Below are 24,642 nucleotides of genomic sequence, written 5' to 3' on the forward strand. Positions count from 1 at the left end.
AATAATTGGTAACTCAGAATTCCCTGCTTGTTTCACTTCTGAGGAGACCCAAGGAGAAGCAGGGAAAGGACATAACAGTAAAATATTTACTTTACATGACACTGCTTCTATGTTCAGTCTCGGGCTGAAGCTGGGGCATCAATTTTATCAGTGTTGTTAGTATTGGGCCAGATGGAACAGTAGCCATGTCCACAACATATACAACCCACAGTTTACTGAATTAATCCAATACCTTAGATTTGCATGAAACTCTAAGCCACAAAAAACATTTTAGGGTATTATGCTGATTAAACTAGTCATATGGAGCTGCTTTCTTCCCACTTTAGTCTAAGTATCCCAGGTCTCATCCCACTGTTTCTGTCATCCTGAGAACTGAGCAACTTCACCAGCATCCTTTTTAAACCATTATAAACAGTATTTGCAAACAAGAATGGTTTTTAACATATAACTGTAGAGGAACTGGTGGAGAACCTCAGTCTTTTCCCCACCCAGCCAACATTGAGACCACAACACTTGTTTGTTGCAAACTGATCACCACCATAGCCATTTCTTGGCAAGATAGAAAAATATCAGATAGAAGCATCACCACATGAATTCATAACTGACCAATCAACTGCACTGCAACATGTAGGAACATTGAGGAATTACATTTACATGGAGGTAAGCATGCAGTGGAGTGCATTTTTGATTTAAATGAGGGGATTCAAGGAGAACTCATCAAATTTGCAGATGACAAATTCCTTCAAGCTGGCAGGAATAGCCAACACTCCAGGAGATAGGCACAAGATACATAATGATCTTGACAGTCTTGACCCTAGCTAACAAAATGAAATTCAATGGTGAGAAAAGTAAGATTCTACATTTAGGTGGTGCCTGGCTCAAAAGTAGCAACTGTGAGACAGATCTGAGTCCTAGGGGATAGCCACTTAAGTATAAGCCAAAAGTGGGTTACAGTTGCCAAAAAATATAAAGTGTTTGAAGACTTGAGGGGCTGACACAAAGTAGAAGGGGTCAGCCTATTTTCCAAAACACCAGAAGGCAAGACAAGAAACAATGAATGGAATATAATCAAGGAGAGAAGCAACCTAGAACTAAGGAGAAATTTCCTAACAGTGAGAACAATTAACCAGTGGAACCGCTTCCCTTTAGAAATTGTGGGTATTACATCATTGGAGACTTTTATGAAGAGACTGGAACAGCCACTTTTCTGGAATGGTATAGGGTCCCTACTTGAGGAGGGGGTTGGACTAGAAGACCTCCAAGGTCCCTTCCAACTATGTTATTCTGTTAAAAAGTCAATTCAGTCCCAAGTTGCATCAACAGATGGTTAGTATCAAGATCATGTGAAGTGTTAGTACCATTTTATATTGCACTAATCGCACTTGGAATACTGCATCCAGTTTTGGTCATGATAGAAAAAAGAAGTTGAGACTCTAGAAGAAGTGCAGAGAAGAGTAACAAAGATGATTAGGGGATTGGAGAATAAATCATATGAACATTTGCAGAAAGTGGATATGACTAGTCTAACAAAGAGAAGGAGTAGCAGTCTTCCAATATTTAAGAGACTACTACAAAGAGGAAGGGGTCAACCTATTCACCAAAGCACCTGAGGGCAGAAAAAGAAGTAACAGATGGAAACTTATCAAAGAGAGGTCCAGTCTAGAACTAAAAAGAAATTTCCTGACAGTGAGAACAATTCATCAATTCCACAAGTTGTGAGTGCTCCATTGCTGAAGGTTTTAAAGAAGATACTGGACAGCCATTTGTCCAGAATGATATAGGGCAGTGATGGCGAACTTTTTAGAGACCGAGTGCCCAAACTGTAACCCAAAATCCATTTATGCATCATCGGGTGCCGGCTGGGTGTGGCCATCGGCTGGGTGTGGCCCATTGGCTGGGCATGGCTGCAGTGATAACGGCAGACTGGGTGGGACTAAAAAGTTCAATCAATCAATTCCAACTTTGCAAGATCTTTTTTTTCCCCATGAGAAGTTGAAATTGACTGATTGAACCTTTTTTTTTTCTCTTGCACATGGCGGCAGAGGCCTAAAGTGAAAGGGTTTTATAAAACCCAGCTGAAGGCCTAGGATTGGGCCACAGCGCACATGCCCACAGAGAGGTCTCTGAGTGCTGCCTCTGGCAACTGTGCCATAGGTTCGCCACCACCGATATAGGGTCTCCTACCTGAGCAGAGGTTTACACTAGAAGATCTCAAAGGTCCCTTCCAACTCTGTTATACTGTTATATTTTGTGGTCTAGGACACTAAAATAAAAAACCTATGAGAAAAAATTCCAGATCCATTGTTTCAACTATCCCATGTGATTTTTAAAGTGTGTACACGCTTTTGGGCTACTTGTTCAGAAATCTTAGTCAAAACAAATGATTTTTGCAGAGGAGAAAACTCCATGGAGTGGGGCAGACTTTATAAACAGACTTTAGAAGTCTGTTTCATGACAGTGAATTCCCCCCCCCCCGGGTTATAGCTGGTGCACCCAGCATTCTGGGACAAATACAATGGCTTATTTTCTGTATGGCCTCCCAATTCTTATGGCTGTATTGCCAATTCCATTCAAGCTCTTCCATTCTGATCCTGGGACTGTTCTTTGTTCTAGGAACAATCATCAAGTTTGATTCCACTTATCTGAGCAACTTAATTCACTTTCAAATTCAGGACATCCCTTTGTTCTCCTGGTGATGCTCATAGCATAATAAGCTAAAATACATTTCCTCTTTCGTTTCCCAGTCAAAAGGACATGCAGCTAGTCATACATTAAAGCCCACTATTCACTGGGCAAATCATTCCATTATTGGTATAGGTGATTTCATAGCCCTCATAGAAGGCTATGGACTTCATAGAAGAGTTATTTATTTATTTATTTTAAAAATCAACTTGATAGATTTTCAGTATTCCAGGTAGTCAGGGCACTGCTGCTGCTCTTTCCAAGGCAAGAGGCTGCTGCTTCTGAAACAGTCTTACTCACACCATACTAAAAGGAAGCAGTGGCCCAAGCTTCCTTTCCAGCTCATTTCCCCTCCCTTTGGCTTGCCTTGATTTCACTAGTGCTGCAAACTAAAACATCATGGCTGTAATAGATGGATGACTATCCATCCATCCTTACCAGTGGACCAGGTGTGAGACACACCTTATGTTCAGTCTTATGCTATTGATGCACCAGGGCATTCTGAATAGTTCCTCCCTTGGTGCAGTCGCATCTCTGCTCCTTGCTCTACTGTGGTATGTGGTCTGGCCAGCTGCTTGACTACCACCTTCACATTTACTCTGGAGACTGTCATGCTCTCCAACTGCTGCCACATATCATCATCCTCCCAACTCAACAATTCTGGACTTAGGGCTGTTTCCACCTAAATGCAGTGGGGTAGACATTTCTCCTCATTATCTTGGTATTGTGTATCTGCAATGGTGAACTCAATTAATGCATTCTGAACACGCCCTCTGAACATACCTATGCAACCTTCTCAGCAGCCAAAAAAAAAAAAAAAGGCAAAGCAGGCTCTTTCCACCCAGATGTGGAACTGCTTTTGCTTCACCCTTAACATGTGTCAATGTTCTTTGCTTAGTACTCATTACTTGCCTACTGCCACTCAAGAGGCTGTAAGTGGATGTTGTTTTAGTGAGCTCATGGAAGGGATCAATTACTTGAGGGGCAGCTCCCTCTTCACTTTCTGCCTGGGAGGCTCTCACAATGCAAGTCAGTATCTCCAGAAGCAGTGGAGGATGGACACATGGAGAAGATATAAGAAGATCATCTACTGGAAATGATTAATATTATGCTTGTCATCATTTTATATATATAGTATATAAAATGTGTTTTTTCTATGATATTTTGGATTTTTCTGGTCTATTGTTTTTCTGTTGTAATGTACGCCTCCCCGAATCACACTACTTGAATTGGATGACCTTATAAATCTAGTAAGCAAATAAATAAGTATATACATAAATAAAGCCAGCCTCAGACAGTTTGTGTGAGCAAAAGTACAACATTCAGAACTTCTAGTCTTTGCATTTCCCTCTACCCACATTTTAGAAATATCCCAAGCTCCTGCCATTTTGCAGATTTGTGAGGCATACTCAAAGCTATTGTATAGGAAGGTTTTTTGTGACAACAGTGTGAACTCAAGAGGCCTCTTTGTCTGCAGTTATCCTGTACAACAATGCTTAATGAATGTGCTTTAGATTAGCATATTACCTGTATTTCAAAACTTCAAAGCCTTTAAAAAATGGTTTAATTAAAAAGGTCTTTTGGTATTTGCTCCTATGGCTTGTTAAGTTGGAAAGGATGTTGAAGATGGCTAGTCCAGCAGGACACTCTTGGAGCACATTCAGCTGTGTCCATAGTGAGGCTTTGGTTGGGTCTCTTGACTCTGAGACAGAAAGGCAAAAAATAGTACCCGGTTTAAAGTCTTTCTCCCCCCTCCTCCAGCAATCGCTTGTCAAATGGACTCCAGAATATGGTAGAGGACAGGAAGACCTGGAGGAATGTTGTCCATGGGGTCGCGATGGGTCGGACACGACTTCGCAATTAACAACAACAACAACAACAAGAGATCACCAATTATGAGCCCAGTATCATTTCATTTGTTTTATATAAAAAACAAACAGAAAACAGTTAGTGCAGTCCGTAGCTTAACCTCTCTGGCTGGCTAGGAATGTGAAGATGTGCTGGGGCTGAGCTTGAAGCAGGACTAGATTAGCAAATGCAGAAGCTATACAGACTTCTATACCTCTTTCAATGAAGGGCTGAAATAATTGCTAGTTCTGGGGTGAAAAAGCTCAAGGAGCAGCAGGAAAATAAGTCATATCACATCCTACTTCTTTGGTGTGGCTAAAAGGACAAAATCAGGCATCAGGAAATGACAGGAATCTGAATCATTCTTTTCAGGCACTGCTATCATTTATCATCCCCTGTGCTGTGTTTAGTAAAATGCTTTTCTGTTCTCCCTTGCTGATTCAGAGTTATTTCATGTCACAGCAAGCTAAAGGGAAAGGGTTAGACACTATTTCTCAATCTCATGCTCCTACCCTACAGACAAGTCAGTCAATTCCAGATCTGAAAGTACCAAGACTGCCTGCCCTTCCTGGTCCTTTTACACAGCTAGAACTGGACAATGTTGCAGGCAGGTAATACTGTACCACATCCATTATGCAATGCTTTACAGTTTGTGGCAGGAGGAACAATTCCAGCAGGTTTTCTGTAAGATCTTCTAAGACAGCAGCTGGTGTTAAAAGCATCCACAAGTTTCTTGACTGGGCCTGCCAGATAGTAAAACTTGTTACAGAAGTGATTTGGGGGAGCTGTACCTATGCAACACCTCATGATAAGTCCAAGAATTGGTCACAGAGATTCGGCATTAAGGCCCTTTGGGAGTTGTCAATTGGATAGGAGGCGCCTGGGAGATTCCCTGGCGATGACGCAAACTTTTTTCTTCATCCTGTAGGAAAAAAAGACAACACTGCTGTGAATCAGATACCCCTGCCAGTGGAGAATTGCCACCACAAAGTTAGTTGCTTGTCAGATTCTCGTGTAAAATTCAGGACCGATGCTAAAAAAACGATGATGATAATAATAATAATAATAGAGTTGGAAGAGACCTTGGAGGTCTTCTAGTTCTGCAGTGATCTACCAGTGCAGGGAATACAGGATTTAGGAAGACTCCTCTCAAGTCAGTGGAATGCCAAACACAGTGCCAACATGACAGGTAAGCTAATTTCATGCAACATCTGCTACTTATCATGGGGTTTCTTTTGGATTTGGTGAATCAATACTACATCAAATTTCCCCCCTGTTCAGGAAAGGCCAGAAAAATATAATAAAAAAATCTCAGAATTACTCTCAGGGAGATCCCCTCCCTTCAAAGAACATAACATAACCCTGAAATGTTTCCTTAAAGCATGGTGCAACTGAAAACAGTTTTTGCTCAGCCATTCTAGATAAGACCGACCCAGAGGTTTCCATCTCACCAAACCAAAAGGAAACTTTATGGTAAGGATCAATATTCCATTCTCAATTTGTGCAAGGAGGCATCAAACAACAGGACAGAGGCAAGCTGATTTCATATCAAAGGTGGGTGGGAGGCTGTATTTTAGATCAGGGGTCTCCAACTGTAGCACATGAAACCATCCCCTCTCCTCCCCAAGATGGCCACTGGCGCCAGTCTGCAGAACCAGAAAGGTCAAGGACCACTGTTTTAGACAAAGGAAAGACACATTTTAGCAACTTTCAAAAACCTGTTTCTGCCAAAGCAAAAATTCCTCATTAAGAATAACCTAGCATTTATTTGGTTTTCATTTATTTGATTTTTATTCTGCCTTTATTATTTTTTTGTTAACTCAAGGTGGCATACATACCTAGTCATCCTTCCTCCAATTTTCCCTACAACTACTCTGTGAGGGGGAGTTTAGATGAGAGACAAGGAGTGATCCAAAGCCAACCAGCTTGTTTTCATGCCTAAGGAGGGTCTAAAACTCATTGTTTCTTAGTTTCTAGTCCAATATCTTACTGCCAATCAATCTGACACTACAACAGATGCAAAGGGAAATGAAAGTAGGAGCTTATATATTGAAAATAAATGTGCAATTTGATAGAAAGGAAAAAAAAAAACAGTACTTAAGGACAGTGATTCCCTAAAATAACAAAAGAGCAACTTAGAAAATGGAAGGATTTTTATAGTAAGTCATATAAGCCTTATTTTGTAAATAAACCTATTTAGTGAATTCAAATGGTTGCTCCGTGTTTATTGTTGCCAGGCCCACATTCAAGACAGATTTGAATGCTGTGATAGGGTGGCCTCACTGATCACCAGAGGAGAGAAAAAGTTCACTTCCCTCACAGTACTCTCTCTCTTCATTTTCTGGATCTGATGAATCTATTGATATTTAGAAAGGACATTGAAGCATGGCACTGGATGGTTGCAAGGGCAAGGGAAACCTGCTTGGTGGACAGTCATGCCTCCTAGAAGGCTGCTGTTTGAAGGGCTGCAACATGGGAGTGAACACCTCAAACCATCAAAGGTGTTCAGGGAGAAGGAAGGCTTCCTGCACCACCCAAGGCCACCTGGTAGTACAACAGGAAGAGGAAAGGGTAAAGGAAAGTATGAAGAGAAATCAAGATGAGCAAAGGACACAGCATACTGTAGTTGGCAGCTCAGTGTGTAATGGCAGAGCAGAATGAGCAAATCACATTTCTCACAAGAATTTTTCAAATATAAAGAAAATACTCCCTGAAAATACATAAAGAAACTGTTTTCTAAAAACCAAAAGCTTCCCATAACATGTTGTATTGTGAAAGGAAAGAGGGTCTGGGACAAGAAATTGGAGTAAAATGTTATAAACAGTTAGCAACTGTTTACAAGTCATGCATTTTGCATCCCATTACGTTTGTCTCTCTTCTGCCCTGAGGATAGCATAGCTCCGTGGTGGCGAACCTATGGCACGGGTGCCAGAGGCGGCACTCAGAGCCCTCTCTGTTGGCACGCGCATCGTCACCCCAGTCCTAGGCCTTCAGCTGGGTTTTATAAAACCTTTTTGCTTTAGGCCTCCGCCGCCGTGTGCAAAAAAAAAAAAAAAAAAAAAAGGTTCAATCAATTTCAACTTCTTGTGGGAAAAAAAAGATCTCGCAAAGTTGAAATTGATTGATTGAACTTTTTAGTCCCACCCAGTCTGCCGTTACCACCACAGCCACGCCCACCCAATGAGCCATGCCCACCCAATGGGCCACACCCACCCAATGAGCCATGCCCATCCGGCACCTGACGATACATAAGTGGGTTTTGGGTTGCAGTTTGGGCACTCAGTCTCTAAAAAGTTCGCCATCACTGGCATAGCTGGTCAATTTGCAAGCAAATTAATTTTTAGTTGCCTCACCGACTACTTCCTCTTTTGGCAGAGCATAGGGATTTCCCATAGGAATAGGAAAATATTCCTTGTATTCTACTGCTATCTAACCTTGTCACTTGCTCTTTAGACTACAGTGGTCCAAAGGGAAAAGTCAGCTTGTTAGGGGGAAATTCAGCCTTTAAACTGTCCTTTCTTGACAGAAGAAAAGCACAAACAACATATTCATGTTCCAAGGATGGAAATACTGTCCTTGCATGTAGGCAGAATTGTTCATGACCTAGGAAACAGGAACCATATTTCTCAAGAGCTGAATGCCAGATGCCAGCTCTCATGCCAATCCAACTCTTCTATGGACAGGCTCCTCTTGGGCTCAGAGGGTACTTACTGTTTCAAAGACCGCATTCTGTTCAGCAGGAGCAAATAGTAATTCCTGCCCCTCTTCCTCCCGTACAGCATCCATTCCTTCCTCCTCATACTCAGTTAGATAATCTGACTCTTCTCCTGGTTGTGGACAAAAAAAGGCTTTGGTAAACTTTTATAACATTTTCTTCCTCATAGCACAGAAACCACCTTCAATTCTTTGCTTAGTAGCCACTTCTACGTGTAAATGGATTTCTCCCATTTTATTCTGGAGCACAGGGTCAAGTATACACAGAAGTCAATTAGGCTACTCTTATTAAGTCTTTGGATTAGCAGAAAGGTGTCTCAGGACCACTTGCTGAGTTGGGATGAACTCAGTGCTATGACATCTAAATTGAACTCAGTAAACACTGATACTGTACTCACCATCGGCATAGCTCTCAGACAGATAGCTCTTGGCTGGCTCAATGCGAGAGATAATCTCTGCCAGATCTGTGAATCCTCCACTAGGACACATCAACACCTTGGGAATGAAAAGAGATGCCAACATTATCTGAAGCTATCTTGCCACAACCTAGTTGTGCAATTTAAGTCTGATTCAATTTGAATATTCACATTAATTTGGAAAACTGATTTGATTTTACCATTTGAACTGATCTGGAAAATCAGGTCTGACTACATTAAATTTAATTTGAAACACTGTAGACCTAGATCAGGTAAGTTACTGCTGTAACTCTGAGCACTCTGGATAGAAAGACTGGGTATGATCCATTAAATAATATTGCTGGGCAACTTTGACTCATTATTCCATGAACCATATGATACCTATTTAAGCACATCTGCACTTCTCAACCTTTATTTTTTGGGAATAGCTAGAACTCTGATTCTTTATTATTACTTCAGATATTTTTTTTCTAATTAGCAGGAGAAGTTACAAGTAGACAAAATTTTGGCGGTTCCTCCCCTTATACTTACATCCATGCGTTTGCTCTCATAGAAGTCTGCTGAGTGCCGGTCCTGAACCATTTTTTCAATTATATCACTGCGGCACCAACCACCAAATACCACTTTTCCATGCTGATAACCTACATCCTAAAGGAGAGGGATAAAGAGAAGTCACTCCAGAATAGAGGTAGTCCTCAACTTATGACCATAACCGAGCCCAAAATTTCTGTTGCTAAGCAAGACAGTTAAGTGAATTTTGGCCCATTTTAAGACCTTTCTTGCCACAGTTGTTAAGTGTATCACTGCAGTTGTTAAGTTAGTAACATGGTTAAGTGAATCTGGCTTCCCCATTGACTTTGTCAGAAGGTCACCAAAGGTGATCAAATGACCCCCTAGACACTGCAAGTGACTTAATATGAGTCAGTCACCCAGCGTCTGAATTTTGATTACATGACCACAGGGATGCTGCAATGGTTGTAAATGTGAAAAATGGTCATAAGTTATTTTTTTCAGTGCCATTGTAATGTTGAATGGTTACTAAATGAACTGTTGTTAGTCAAGACTTCCTGTATTGTGATCTCTAGGAATATTTCAAGAAATGATCTGTACTAGACTTCAGATCAATTGGAACTAACATTAATTCCAGCTAACATACAAAGCAAATCTAGGATCCAATTCTCAAGAAAATGAGCCAAAGGAAGTCAAACATGTTTCAATAAGACTAGAAAAGTGTACCCAATACAACTTTATTCCCTGCATCTCAATGGAAAAAACTAGCCAAGGGCATTTCTGCAGGCAGTAGTTGTTTGGGATCTTATAGTGCGGAAGGGGCAAATCAACAATTTTACACGGTTATGTATCCAGGTTAAAGGGATGATGTTAAACCACTGAAGATAAGATAATCTTTATTGTCATTTTTACTGTGGGCACAACGGCACACATCAAAAATGAAATTTAGTTGCCTGCTCTCAAAGTGAAACACACATATGATGCACACCTAAACATACTATATACAACTTATGTACAGACCCACACCCCTACATATACATATGAAATAAATATTAAATACTGTCTATCTTGAATATATAACGGAAGGAGGAAGCTTGAGAGTTCACAAGGTTAATGCTGTATGGAATGAAACTATGGCTGAATCTGGATGTTCTGCTTCAGATACCACGAAGCCTCCTCCCAGAAGGTAACAAGGAAAACAGGTCGTGAATAGGATGTGTTAGTGTCCCAGATAATCTTACGGACTCTGCTCAAGCAACTCTTACATGCTATGTCCTGGATGGAAGGGAGGGAACTGCCAATGATCTTTTTGCCATCCTCACCACTTTCTGCACCACCTACCTACTTTCAAGGACACAACTTAGCCCTCCAATCTAGGAATTTTTAAAAATACTTCTGGGTATAGCCAGTTAGAAGGCAGAAATATAGAGATTAGAGGAAAATTTCCAGATTATCTGAATGTATTGCCTCTAGATCAGTGTTTCTCAATCTTGACAATTTAAAGGCATGTGGACTTCAACTCCCAGAATTCCACAGCCAGCATTGCTGGCTGTGGAATTCTGGGAGTTGAAGTCCACATGCCTTAAAATTGTCAAGGTTGAGAAACACTCCTCTAGATGAAGAAGAGGATTGGCAATTTAAAAAAAAAAAGGAAGGCTTTCAGTTTTCCGCTGTCATATATTCGAATGCGTTTCCAGTTTGGTGATCCCTGACAGAAGCCTACAATTTGGGCAAAATGTAACTGCCAATCACTAGGATTTAGATTAAATCTTGAGACTGATTTGAATGACAGCTCATTCTTGGAATGTACTGTATGCTGGAGAGATTTAAATTTTAAAAAGTATGCTAAAGATGCTGTTTTCTCTTTGATAGTGGATAACAGATTGCAAAGTTGGTCTTTCTCGGTCCTGTGAATCAGCAAGATGAGGCTGCTTCACAGCAGCCCTTTGAATGTAGCAATGCCCCCTTTATGATTTATTACTGTGAAATAACAGCTGGCCCTCAAACTCACATAGATTTCGTCGAACTTTCCGAAGTCCATGGTTTTGAAGCGATCAATGGCAGGGCGAATGTACTCGCAATATGAACTGCTCTTCACCACTTCCAGCTGTCGCACACATGAGACATAAGCTAGGCGGGACTGAATTTCCGCCATGTCAGGTACCTGAAAGGCCAAGGTGCTCATTGGTCACAGAGAGATATGTGAGGAGATTCTCCGCTGAGCTTCCTTAATCAGCTACCCCTCCTTCTAAATAGCCGCATGTAGATTGCACTGCAATGGTCCAAATGGGAGATGAGTAAGGCACAAATGGCCATGCCCAGGACCTAGAAAAGGGTATAACTGGCATACAAGATGGATTTGTTCCTCTTGGTTATGGTTCTAACATGATTATGACCCCAGTGAAAGAAAGACAGGATGGTAAGATGACTCTGAGAAACAACTGAAGAATCTTAATAATCACACTGAACTTGCCAGGAATATTAGAAGTATTTTCCAGTCCAACCCAGCCTGAAGAACAAGCTTAGAAAGACAGAGCATATAAGCTATATCTGTAACCAGCCTATGGTAATCTTGTGCTATTAAGATATGCTGCTTTACAGGAAACCACTGTATTGTGAAAGGCTTCTGTGAGTCAAGGGCAGCATTTAATATGCCAATCTGTTAACAATTCTGCAGATTTTTAGAATTATTCTACTTCTAGGTATTTAATAAATATGATTGTTATGTAATGAAAAGTGTTATCTGACCCACTTAAAATACCATCCTATACATGAACTTTGCTCCTGGAAGGCTTTAAGATTTTGTGGAAGCTTTATTAGATAAGATAAACTACCACCATGAGAAAGATGCCAATGGAAGACCCCAAATTAGAGACAGAACTGGCTCTAATCCAAGACATCCAAGCAAATGTAGCAGAAGAAGCCAGAGGAGATTTATTTTCACGTACACTATTCTCACAAGATCTCTAGTATTCATGCAATGACATTTTATGCGGTGGTTTCAGCAAATAAAAACAGAGAAAGATTGAGAAACATTGTAATTTAAATGCTTAAAAAATGTAACAGAAACAATTCCTTGAAGAGAATTCACCCAGCTAGTATCAGACTGGCATATCCAAGCAGGAATCTCCACCCACAAGCTACAGGAGAAAGAGAGAGACTCACCTTGACCTTCTCAGCCCAAGGGTTGAGACGTTTCCACAGCAACCACCAACCTGACAGACTATCCCCATAGTTGCAGAGGTCAGTCTCATCCTGGCTTCCCACATCAATGGCAATGACTGTCTTGGCACCCATGTTACGAGCAATGTCAGCTACATTTAAGGGAGGAGAAAGAGGGAAATGTTTCAGGGGAAAGACAATGTGAAGAGACAAAAGCTAAGAACATGCCGCCACCACCACCAAATCAGAGAGTTGGGGAGAACATTCTTTGATGTTGTAGAAGGTAATTCCCTCTGACCAACTTTCCTTTCTCAGCATTAACATCAATCAATTGGGCCTCCTTTATAGGAAAAGCGGTTTGTCATCATGAATATAATTTCTTTGCCCTGCTGAAAACTTTGGAATAGCAACCTCTTAACTAGCTACAATTGGTCCTAGAAGGGACTGCATCTCCCTTTATATTTATTTTTGGAGAAAGTTCTAGACCAGGGGTGTCAAACTCACAATGTCATGTGATGTGTCCCAACGTATCACAACTTTTTTTTGCCATTGCTGGCAATGGAGTGGGCGCGGTTTCACTATGATGCATTTGGCCTGTGGGCCAGCAGTTTGACACCCCTGGTGTAGACAGAAAGAAGGACAACTTGTATAACTTAAGTGTTATTTAATAAAGCAACACGAAGCAGCTGACATGCTTTTAGTACTGGGCAAACATTTATGGAAATAACTGTGTATTACATAGACAGCAGAAGAGTTGGCTTTTTCTATTCTTATTTAGACATTATTCTTATAGGCTCTTAAGAGCCATAGAATAACAGTAATGAGGGAGAAATCCTGCTGCTTTAGCTTTCTCTAACCTGGAGTCTTTCAAACTTGCCAACACTTACATTTTGAAATTCCTAATCAGCATAGCTTTTAATGGGAGTTAAAATCCCAAATACCTGGAGGACAGCATGTTGGAAACTTAACTGTTAATTCAATTATATTAAATAGTATACCAGCTCTTTTAGCCAGGCCCAATTATTTGTAACTTCCCATTTGAAACTTGCATGTTGGTTTAAAATGGCATCTACTCTGTGGCTTGCAGAATGTTCAAGTGCAAGTACCTTCATGTAAAACTGAACACAGTGGCCTTTTATTATTATCCCATATTGGGGGGGTGGTGTAGATAATGGTAAAAATGTGAGGTAATACCTCCTTGTATTTTCAGAGGCAACAAGCAGATAAACAGAGGAAGAGGTTTAATATTCTTCATACTAGTTGCGTAGTTACAAAAATATAGCAAAGAATATACAATGTGGTCAATTTACAAAATGCTTCAAACTTAAAGCACACAAAAACTTACTTGCTGGAATGGACAATATGGCAAATACACAACTATTATTTCTCAGAAAACCAAGCAACAGAAGAAGCAAAGCCAGCTCAGGTTTGTTAAATCATAGCCTCTCTCAGTTCAGGCCTGAAAAGGCCTTTTCCAAGAAAAAAAGATTGCTTGTCCAGCTAGGAATGATGCTGAGAAAATGGTGAGTGAAACAGACTTAAAAAAGTTTACATAAATAAGTGAAGATCTAGAAAGCAAATCACTTTAGAAAAATCGTGATAAGGAAATAAGTAAGCTTAGCTCCAGGGATCCAAAATTATAAAGAAAACACCAGAATATGCTGATATTTCATGGACATTTCAAGAGAATGAACCAGCGAGCACATTTATTTGTTCCCGTTAAGTACAGAAACAAGAAAATATGTACCTAAATTTAAGAGAAATATCTGGAAAAGAACAATTTGCACTAAAGCTAACATATAAAGACATGACAAATAACGTATCTAGAATGCTTAAGAAATCATTCATTGGAACCAAAAAGTAGGTTTATGGTCCATTGAATGATTATCTAAAACTCTGTGAATTCTGTCAGTTTACATACCTGCCACTTGCAGGGCATGTGCTGGGCAAAATGGAACAAAGCTTCATAAAAAGTCATCTGAAATGCAAACCTTGGGAGAAAATGTGGAGATTATAGTTTGGTGAATATTCAGAACCAAACTAAGGACTATACAGGACATCCACCAGTCTCCCAGGGTCTTTATTTCATAAAAAGTAACCATACTGGGGAAGGAAGTCTGGGGCATGAGGGGAGATCTACCTCTTTTTCCAAATGCAAATTCTGTATTCCCAGGGGAATACAGAGTAACAGAGTTGAAAAGGATCATCGAGGTTTTCTAGTCAACCCCTGCCCAAGCAGAAGACACTATGCTATTCCAGACAAATGGGGGGAAATATGCAGTGGCTTATATAGTCTGTGATGTTTTCCATCTACAGCCAAGAACAAATCATGGGGAAGAACAAAAATTTCCATCAGGGAAATGATATTAATCCCCTCTTGCTCACACAGAGTGGGATGGCTCTCAGTGAAAGCCCAACATCCCAGATTCTTGCAATTTAAGCCAAATTTTGTTTTCTGACCATTTAAAAATAGTAGCAAAGGAGACCCTAAAAATGTTTTCATTACTCCAAGTACTGCCGCCTTAGTTCAATTCTCATCTCTTAATCCACCTTTTAATGGCTTCTATTGGAAGTCTTTGATCAACCACATCTTATTTGGTTGCATGATAACAACAACTGCTCTCTCCCAGCCTGGTGAGCAATGCCAATCTCACTGGACCCAGCAATGGACAATCTGTCAAGTGAGCCAAAATATCTTCTATAGATCTTTTCTTCTTTTGAACTTCTCCCTCTAGTGATCAGCAGCCCAAACTATAGCTGGCCAAATATTTCTGACACTGCATTTGTAAGCAGAGCTCAGTGGTAGCTTGAATGGGAATCAGAACATCTGATCCTTAAAATTAAGACAATCTTAGCCTGCTCTCTGGCAGCTACTACTTCCACAGCATGCAGCAAGGAAACTGCATGGCAATACAACTGAGTTAACCCCTTCACTCCAACTCAGGTTTTCCTAGTAGGATGTCTCAAACAGAAGATGCATTCTCCAAGTTACATGATTTGGCTCTGGCTTTCATGATTTTTCATTTGCTGTTTCCCCCCCTCATTTAGGTGAAAAACTTAATTAGGCTTTAGTATGGTGATGGTGGTAGGACATTGCTCATGCCTTTCAAACTTTTGGGTTACATTTTATCTAAGTTTTCTTATATCTGTTTTGCTTTTCTTACACAAATTTGTTATTTAAGCTATCAGTGTTTCAAACACAGTGAAAATCTATTCTGAGAAGCTTTGAATCCCTTCCTTTGTGGCCAGAAAGCTCCAAATGGGCTCTTGCTAGTTTGATAAAGTCACCAGTCTTAAAAGTCTCTCTTCCCATATGGCCTCCTCTGGTCCAGGTTAGAGACCAGAAGACAATGAAATCCAGACAGATGTAGCCGACATGCCCTGAGAAGATAGCAGGTTTCACTTGGGGTCTCCTAGGTGCAATATCTTCTTTCTTACTAAACTCTTCCCCTCCTTTGGCACAGATGTCTTTAAAGTTATGAATTTTTATCATCTGGAGGAGCAGTCAACAAAGAGTTCCTGCCAGCACAACAAAGGCAGTTTGAATGAAATCTGAAAAGGTAATCTGGCAGCCACCAGAACCTTTTGCATAGATCTCACAGCAATTGCTGCTGACTTATTTCACAGAAAACTGGGATTTAAGTGGTTCCTTAAGCCTGCCCCCCCTCTCCGCACCAGGATATTTGCTTGGTATTTACAGCAGAAAATAAGAGAGCTTCAGGGTGAAATAATGGAAGCCAGCCTCAGACCAGTCAGGCATCACAGCCATCCTTCTCCTCCAGCAGATGGCTGCCCTGCTGTTACCAAGAGTGCCCAATACTTGCCTGGAAGGTTGTTGATGTAGCCGCCATCCATCAGTAAATTGCCGTCCTTGGGGTCGCAGAGTGGCGGTAGGTACCCGGAAAGGGTCATGCTAGCTCGCACATACCGCCACAGCGAGCCTAACCATGTGGGAACAAATGCAATCAGAAGAACAGAGAGACACCCAGAACAGCAACGAACCCTTCAGAGAGGGATGGATAGAGGTACAGCCCAACTTCAGCCCAGCTGCTCAGGCAGAATTCTGCACAGCAGTTTATCAAGCAGCCAAGTAATATGCAGCCATCAGATTCATCACCCTGAGCCCACATGTGGCTGGGTAGCCCGCTAAGCTTCCAAATCTACCTGGAAGCCAAGCAAGGTAATGCTTTGCATGTACTACCTAACAACCTAGTTTTCTGTGCCATGCAGAATTGCTGGCCTGAGCAAAAAGTGGCTGTGGGCAGAATCTAGGCTTGCCACCCCAAGCTTGTCATGCCCAGCCCTAGCAAAAGAAGGATGACAGTGGTTCAGAAGGAGGAAGCCACATCAATTCACTGCCTCCATCCCTCTGACCCACCTGCATCCCCAATGTCCATCAGCCAAGATAGTGAGGCAAATGTGACGCTAACCTGGGACATTGTTAACATAGCAGCCATCCACAAGCAAGTGACTGTCCTTGGGGTCGCAGAGAGGAGGCAAATAGGGGGTATAAGATGCACTGGCCCGGACGTAGCGCCACACGCTGCCTGCTGGATGAAGATGGAAATTCAATCAAAGGGAAGGTGGGAGAGGAGGAAAAGAAACAGAGCACAGGACAGGAAGTGACATCATGAGAGAAACTTCAGAAAGACAAAATGCACCTGGGACAAAAGGGGGTTTATGGAATGCTTTCCTCAATGTAGCACCATCTTCCTGCACAACTGGCTTTCCCCTTTCAACTAATGTTCCTTTCACCTCTTGTAGGTAAATATATCATTCCTAATCTTTATTGATGAGGGTTTTGATGAGAACTATAGTTGTCATGGGTAACTCCATAGTTATGAGTAGACAACATTTCCTGGTCCCTGTGACCCAGTACTCTGACACCACATGGATTAATCTGTCCTTGGCAAGCCATTTTTCTCTCTTGCTGCTCCCAGCCATTGGCCCAAGGCACTCAAAGACTAGGACTCACTACAAGACAGTCTCAAATCAAGGGAGTCCAGATTTATGGGGAACAGTAAAATCCCTTCTTATAGGCAAGCATATACTGCAGCAATACAGAAAACTCAAGAGAAATGGTTCTACAATCCATCAAGATCAAGAAGTCATGCTTCAAAACAGGAGGCTGGACTCTCTGATCACAGGGAAGCCAGATAGCTCCTGCCTATAAAATGGTCACAGAGGCTTACTTGGATAAAAAAGAATGATAAAGGGAGAAACCTAAGAAGTTCTGCTGATTGAAAGGAATGGGAACTGTATACCAGGGCTTTTCAACTGGTGGTATGCTTACCACTTGTGGTACATTAGCATGTGGCATGTGGGATGCGGCCATGCCCAGCCAAGTGTAGTGGGGGAGGGAACGAGCCAGCGCAGCGCAGGACTTACTCTGAGAGAGTCTTCTGGAGTTGCAGAGTGGCTGGGGTGGGGCAAGGGCTCCAGGCTCACCTGGAAGAGAAAGGAGGAAGGGGTGGGGGTGGGGACAGGAGAAGCTATAAAAGGAGGCAGTTTGGGTAGGAGAGGGAGAGAGAAAAAGAAGCAGCCTTGGGAGGAGGCAGAGTCAGCTCTAGCTGTACTGAAGGGAAAGGAGGAGGGTGGGGGGAGAGGAGAGATCAAGCAGGCTGGCCATGGGCTGGCAGCAACAAACAAGCAAGAAATGCAGTGGGGGAGGGGTTGCCCTCCACAAGGAATGAAGAAAGGCAGCAATGAAGAAAGGCAGCATTGGCTGGAGGTGAGGGAGGGAGGGAGAGTGTAAGGATTCTTATGTGCTTTTGTGACTTTGAAGTTCTGGGATTTGTGCAATGTGGACTTTGTGTTCTTAAGGAACACGATGTGGCAATTTCTATTTGGCTGATGTCTCCTGTTAGCTTCTATTGCTCTGCTATTGTTAGCTGTAAGTTTTGCTGCAAGGAATTTTGAAATATTTTTCTCCTGAATGGATTTTGCCTGCAACATTCCTTTACTTATGAATGGAGCCATTTGGGGAAGCCAGCAGCCAGTACTTATTTACATTTTGTTTTCTTCCTTAAATGCCAGCTGCGCTCCTTAACTTTCCTTTCTAGCCAGTAGCTAATTCTTAAAGGGGAATGCGCCTTTTTAAGCTAGTTCCCTCAACGGCTTGTCTTTTCTGTCTCTGAAGGCTTTTCCTTGTTTGATGAATATATGGAAGAGGGAAAATATGGTGTTTTTTTTTCAAATTCTTCCTTCAGAAGGAGATGGGCATAAGAGGGAGGCAGGGAAGGAGGGAGGGATGGAAGGAAGTAAGTCTCGCCTTAGCACTTGGTCACCAGCAGCCCTGCCATTGACTTTGCTTGTCAAAAGGTTGCAAAAGGGGATCACATGACCCTGGGACACTGTAACCATCATAAATATGAATCAGTTGCCAAGCATCCAAATATAAATCACCTGACCCTGGGCATGCTGCAATGGTCATAAGTGTGAAAAATGGTCATAAGTCATTTCAGTGCAATTGCAACTTTGAACAGGGTTTTTTTTTTTTTTTTTTTTTGGTCATCAAGTTTTTGACACCTTGCTAGGTGGTACTTGAATATTGCCATATCCTAAAAGTGGTGAAAAGGTTGAAAAGCCCTGCTGTATACAACAAAAGTAGCACAACAAATCACTTGCAAAAAAGAAGAAGGTAAGGACAATTAAGTATTTTTTGAAGACTGCAACTACCAACTATTGCCAGAGTCTGAAAGCTGCACCTGCCTGGCCTAGCTTGCTATCCCCCCACCAGGTATGAGAAGAGAAGCACACTTGTCCCCACAGGGAAAGACACCAAAAACTGTTTCTCACTTAAGTACTGCTCCATGGAAACCTAGCACTTCTAAGGTATTCCATTCCGTGCTTCACCTCAACAACCTCACACTTGCAGGTGAGGAGCATTGGTACCAAGCTCCTCCACTTTAACTTGAAAGTTCTGATTTCTTACATGAATAGGCCTTCCCCTACTTTACAATTTGTCAACCTCAATACTTCCTACCTACTGGAGACAGAAGAGAAAGTGTTAGCTCTGTTAGGAAGGGAAGGAAAGTAGGCAGAGAATGAGAGCCAAGCAATTACAGCCTCTCCAGCCCCTGCCCTGCAGATAGGCATGGCTGCCAACAATGTCCCAGATGAGATCTGATGTTTGCTGCAGCCAGGGGAGGCCAGGGGGGTGTCACAAAAACCTCCCTCCTCCCTTCACATACAATCCATCCCTCTCTGAAGCTGATTTCAAATTCCACTCATTCATTAGGTTTCACTAGCAATGATTCTTCCCCCTCCCTCCTCCCAAAATAAGCAGTGTTTGAATAACTAGCAACCCACAGTTTCTCTAAAGGAGCAGAGTTGGGAAACTTGATGCAACAGCCAGGCTACTGCAATAAATAAAAGGAACAGAACAAATGGCAGAATAGTTAGTGGGTTTAGTGAACAGCAGCAATGTTACCAAGGAAAGGCAGATTCAAAGCTAGCCAAGATTATTACAGAGACATGGCAAGTGGCTCAAAGAAGCCATAGATTGTAGGAGTTCTTTCCATTCTCCATTTTGCCTTTTCAGCAAAAGAATGCAATCCACCAGGCTTAAGGCTAAGATCATGATGCACCCAAGCATGCTACAGATGTTCTCACATGTTCTCCCTCCCTATTTACTCCTGGAGGAAGATAAGATAGGAATGGTCTTCTTAAGCTACACCAACGATCATTCTAATAGACAAACAACACTACTATATATTTCCTACCTCTATATATACAATAGGCTTCAGGCAAATTCCTACCACTTCCCCAGATGGCATCATGTTCCCTGACCTTGCCAGAAAAAAGGTGACCTTTCTCTAATAAAGGGTTCTTCAGACATGTGCAGTCCCAAGCAAGCCCTGCAAGATCTTTGAGAGTTCTAAAATCTATCCAAATGGAAATATTCATTTCAGACAGTGAAAATTATTGCTGGACATGAACATAAGGCAATTCCCAGGAAACCACCTGGCACAACTCTCCTCAGCATGAGGCTGCAAAAGTGGCAGTACTGTTGTGGAAGGACACTTCAGGGTTCAGGTAGAGGCATAAATCTTTTAACATCTAGCCATTTTGTTTTGCACTTTCTGAACCTTAAAAAAAATCAGAGGCCACAAAATAGATGTGGGTGGATCTCCTGTGGCCTCGGGAGCCCTTGGTGCATCCCTGCTCTCTAATATTTTGTAATTCATTTCCTTCTGGCTTCCCTGGCTCCTGCTGAAGTTCAGGAGAAAGCTGGAGGAGGAATGCATGCTGAATTATTAGTCAGTTATGACTACTGTGCTGGAGGAAAGATTCACTTACCATCTTTATGCACACGCATGGCAGAAGCTGTGATGTCTGTTGTCACATTAAAATATGGGAGCCACAGATCCTTCAGTTGACAAAGTGGAAGAGAATGAAAATCACATGGAAGGTCACAGTAAGTGAGGGAGAGAAAGGCTACAATGATTTGTACATTTACTGTATCCTGAATATGTGCACATACATTAACCCAATTTCTGCAGTTTACTGCAGTTCATTTGATCAATAAGGGAGAAATTGTGCAAGCGGCTTAATTTATGTGTTTTCTGGCCACCACAGGACCAAAATCTGGACCAAAATTAACACCGATATTTTACTTCCCCTGGATTTTGGCTATTATGTGAAAACCTTTCAGACTGATGGATTTTGTGCAACAAGTGGTCTTAGATGGAAAAGACTTTCAGCACTTTGTAGCTGATTCCTGTGTTGCTGAGAAAAGGATACCTCAATCTGTTTATCCTGGAACACTTTGTGAATACTGGTGTTGAAGGCAGAGCCAGAGAACATGGAGGTGATGGGATAGGTGAGATCCAGCACAGTTGCAAACACTGAATTCATATTCTGTAGAAAGGATAAATGAGGGCATGAGGCAGGAAACAAGCCATGAAAGACCCAAGACCACTGCATCATGATCTTTCCGGGAACCAGGGAAAGAATGAAGACAGCAATCTAAGTAATTTCTTCTCTGAACAAATGCAATACAGACCACACCAAAGAAGAAAGAGGGGCATTCATTCCAATAAGTATAAAACAGAAATGGGAGGGGGTTAGAGAGTACTGGATGTGACATATCCACATACATTATAATACCTATAGTTAAACCATTTTTATTTAAAAAAAACTGATTTCAACCTGTTGAATTAACATGTTCAAGCAAAAAGACTGTTTACCTATGTTCCATCAGCTGTAAAAATATGGCAGACCCCAAGAAGCCTGGGGATCATGATGCATTTCTTCTGCAGGAGCTCCAAAACACCAATACATGCTGAATCCTTAAGCCAAAACAGCTAATTCATGGCTTCAGGATGAACAATCGCTTTTTGTTGGACATGGAGCATCCTGAGATACTGCAATGTAGTTTGAAGGTGAATAGCTGAAACATGGGGATGTGATTTTCTGTGCATGGATGCATTAGGCCTCCAATCAACATTAGCTCTATTTCACTTTGTCCCCCACTGGAAACAGCCACTGAAAATTCTGAGCTCCTAAATGATAAGGTTGCATTTTATAACACTTTCTTCACCCTTCAACCACTGAAACAGTTCCGCATGAAACAATCCCTCTGTTAAAACAACCTATTGCTTTCTGGCACTTAGGGAGACTAAGCTGGCAAAAAATTCAAAGAAGACAGCTACTCTATCACCTCACTTAATTTCCTTTATTTAGTCTGTGATGCTTCAGTTCCTATGCACCAAACTCGAGACTGAAATTGCTGTAAAGAATCCCAGAACCTTTTCTCAGTTGCCAAAGGTTAGGCTCATGTATTTTGGTAAACAAACAGTGCAAATTTACCCTCATCTATTCAGAAGGAAGTTCAGATGAGATCACTGGGGATACAAACCCATTCAAGTATTTAGAGGACTGTAGCTTCAATAGCACACCTTCTCTTTTTGCTGTTTCTCTCAGCACTGCTATTCTCCTACCTACTTTCCTTCCAGGTTTGAATATATGCTCACCTTTGCCCATTCTCTGGCCCGCTGCTTTGTGCGCACTGCACTCCTCTCCTCTGCATAAAGGGCCCCTATGAAGGAGCCAATCGAGGTGCCGCCAATCAGATCGATAGGGAGACTAGCTTCCTCCATGGCTTTGATCACTCCAATGTGAGAACAACCTCTGTGGGCAAGGGAAGGAACATCCTTGAAGCAAATCTGCTTCTCAATGTATCTTTGGTGTTCTCACCAAGTCATGAGAATGAGGTTGAATCTTTCATGCTTCTACTGTCAGGGAGTGGTTAAAAAAAAGTATGGTGGTAGTAGTAGTCAACACTGATAGGCTAGTGGTGCTAGTCAAAAGTATAAGCTTCCATGTTAAGGAGTACAGACCTCCCAACTTCTCTAAAATCCAGATGGGGAGAACAGTGGGATCCAGAAAAATTAGCCCATGATGGGGGAAAAGTCACATCCTTCCTGCCTTTGGGAGATGCAAGTTCCCTAGTTTTGATGCATTGTTACCCTGAAAACTCTCCTGCCCCTCTTGATGCCAAGCAAACATTTCCTAATTCTTTGGGGCATATTACCTGGCTCCACCACCACCCAGAACCAGAGCGATGGTATTGCCTGTAAGGACTCGTGCCAGACGGGAGAAGTCACTGTGACGATCCGCATTCTTTTCAAAGACTTTCCCATACATCTCTCTCTGTAGTGAAGGATGGGAAGGAGAGAAGGAGTAAGACTATTTTCATCAGCTCAAAAAAAAAAAAAAAAGGGACTTGCAGAGGAAAGTTGTTTAAGTTCATCTGTTCCCATTTATCAACTTTTCCCCTCTACAAAAGGAAAGTCAAATAGTCTTTGGACCCCACTTGGAAGGGGTCCAAGAGCCTGTTCAGCAACTTGCTGTTCTTTGTCTTCAAGGTGATGCACACCAAAAGAAGGAGTGGGGAAAAATCTGAAGTAGGAAATATTGACTCAGGATGAATAGTTTCAGGGGTCTCTGGGGAAAGGAAGCCTACTATTCAGAAAAGTTATAGGGGAATTAACATCCTCAAGAAAAGTGGCTGTTCAGTCTTACCAGGTTCTCCGGCAAAGCAAAAGAGAAAGGCCTGCCTAAGCCAAGAGTGAGCACAGAACAAGATGTAATGGTGAACAAACAGAATAGAGGTACCAGTTTGTTGGGACTGCGTCGAGAAAAGACCCTGCGTGGGCACTTGATGTGTAGATGCCCTGAGCACCAGCTGCGCATGTTGAGCCACTCCACTGTGCGGGCAGGGCTGGGGCCATCTTCACGGTGCAGGAGGATAAGCTGCTTTAGGGCTCGCACTGCTGTATTCTCCAGCATCTGTTCTAGCTGACATAGTGGAGGGAAAAAGGAGAAGTCAAGTCAATCATGTTCATTTCCATCACAACAGAAACAGCTGTCTTTGACTGATTATGTTCTTATACCATCTTTCTTATGGAGCCAGATCAAGAGAGAACCCAAACCCAAGTCTATTATTAGAAGAGGGAAGACAATCAATTAGCCGGAGAAGCAATATTGACATAAAGGCTAATAAAAGATGCTCTCTGATCTTATTGAAATCCATTTTAAGTGCTATGCAGTAGGATATGGGTTTGTACAATGGAAACCATTCATCAAACTCCCCCCTGCCCACCCAAGCAAGCTGATCTACCTGCTCAAGTAGAGTAACTGTACTTCTTAGACCAAGCTTCACTCTAGTCATGATGGACCCTTTACCTCACCCAGTGTAGGCTCTTGGTCCCCCAGGCCCACAATGAGAATGCAGTCAGCTTGCCGGATGCAACGCACTGTCCAAGGAGTCAAGGTGTAATCAGTCTGGTACAAAACAATGCGATGAATGTCCTCTTGCTGAGCTAGCCAGCCAGATAGTCGATATTCATGGATACTATAAGGGAAGAAAAGTAAAAGAAAGTTTTCTCATTCCAGTCTCACTGGCAGCACTGTAAGGAGGGAAAGAGGATAGAAAGTGCCCAGAAAAAAAAGTCAAGATCTATTTCCATCTTGGACTTTACAGGATTCTAATCAACCATCTTTGTTCTTCCAGAAATTCAACACTGCCCAAGAGTGGTTCTCTATAAAGGTATAAAAGCTATTTCCTATTGCTCCTTTTTCTTGATGATGAACATTTTTTTAAAAGATGAAGATTGGCCTCTTTCAAATTATCTTACTTGAAGACTGAACCTATGCACAAACTCATACCGTTATACACATTATACTTATTGTTCAGACTCATGGAAGAACTCTATATTATGTACAAACTCTTTGCTGATTGAATAACTATGATCACCATAAGGGTGACTTTAAGAATCAGACAGAGGCATTAATATTGAGGTCT

At 41.9% G+C, this 24,642-nt stretch overlaps 1 protein-coding gene across 21 annotated transcripts in view; it reads right to left on the reverse strand.

Annotated features, from left to right (window-relative positions):
• Positions 1 to 4,575: 4,575 nt before the first annotated feature.
• Positions 4,576 to 24,642, reverse strand: part of PNPLA6 (patatin like phospholipase domain containing 6) — a 108,581-nt gene continuing 88,514 nt past the window's right edge. For 8 of the 21 annotated variants that reach the window (XM_039336414.1, XM_039336413.1, XM_039336412.1 and 5 more), the window contains 15 exons: positions 24,024 to 24,192; positions 23,454 to 23,636; positions 22,870 to 22,988; positions 22,310 to 22,466; positions 21,078 to 21,194; positions 20,634 to 20,703; positions 17,721 to 17,780; positions 16,763 to 16,882; positions 16,157 to 16,273; positions 12,336 to 12,484; positions 11,182 to 11,334; positions 9,192 to 9,308; positions 8,643 to 8,739; positions 8,242 to 8,357; positions 4,576 to 5,452 (listed from right to left, as the gene is read on the reverse strand). In XM_039336414.1, coding sequence (XP_039192348.1) covers positions 5,372 to 5,452; positions 8,242 to 8,357; positions 8,643 to 8,739; positions 9,192 to 9,308; positions 11,182 to 11,334; positions 12,336 to 12,484; positions 16,157 to 16,273; positions 16,763 to 16,882; positions 17,721 to 17,780; positions 20,634 to 20,703; positions 21,078 to 21,194; positions 22,310 to 22,466; positions 22,870 to 22,988; positions 23,454 to 23,636; positions 24,024 to 24,192 — 1,825 coding nt within the window. In that variant the 3' untranslated portion in view covers positions 4,576 to 5,371. Of the gene's footprint in view, positions 5,453 to 8,241; positions 8,358 to 8,642; positions 8,740 to 9,191; positions 9,309 to 11,181; positions 11,335 to 12,335; positions 14,324 to 16,156; positions 16,274 to 16,762; positions 16,883 to 17,720; positions 17,781 to 20,633; positions 20,704 to 21,077; positions 21,195 to 22,309; positions 22,467 to 22,869; positions 22,989 to 23,453; positions 23,637 to 24,023; positions 24,193 to 24,642 lie in introns of those variants that run through there. The other 13 variants (XM_039336421.1, XM_039336422.1, XM_039336426.1 and 10 more) reach the window with 11 other exon arrangements.

This window comes from Crotalus tigris, unplaced genomic scaffold (assembly GCF_016545835.1).
Source record: "Crotalus tigris isolate CLP2741 ecotype Arizona unplaced genomic scaffold, ASM1654583v1 scf7180000017666.379230911805:20528666, whole genome shotgun sequence".
Taxonomy (NCBI): Eukaryota; Metazoa; Chordata; class Lepidosauria; order Squamata; family Viperidae; genus Crotalus; species Crotalus tigris.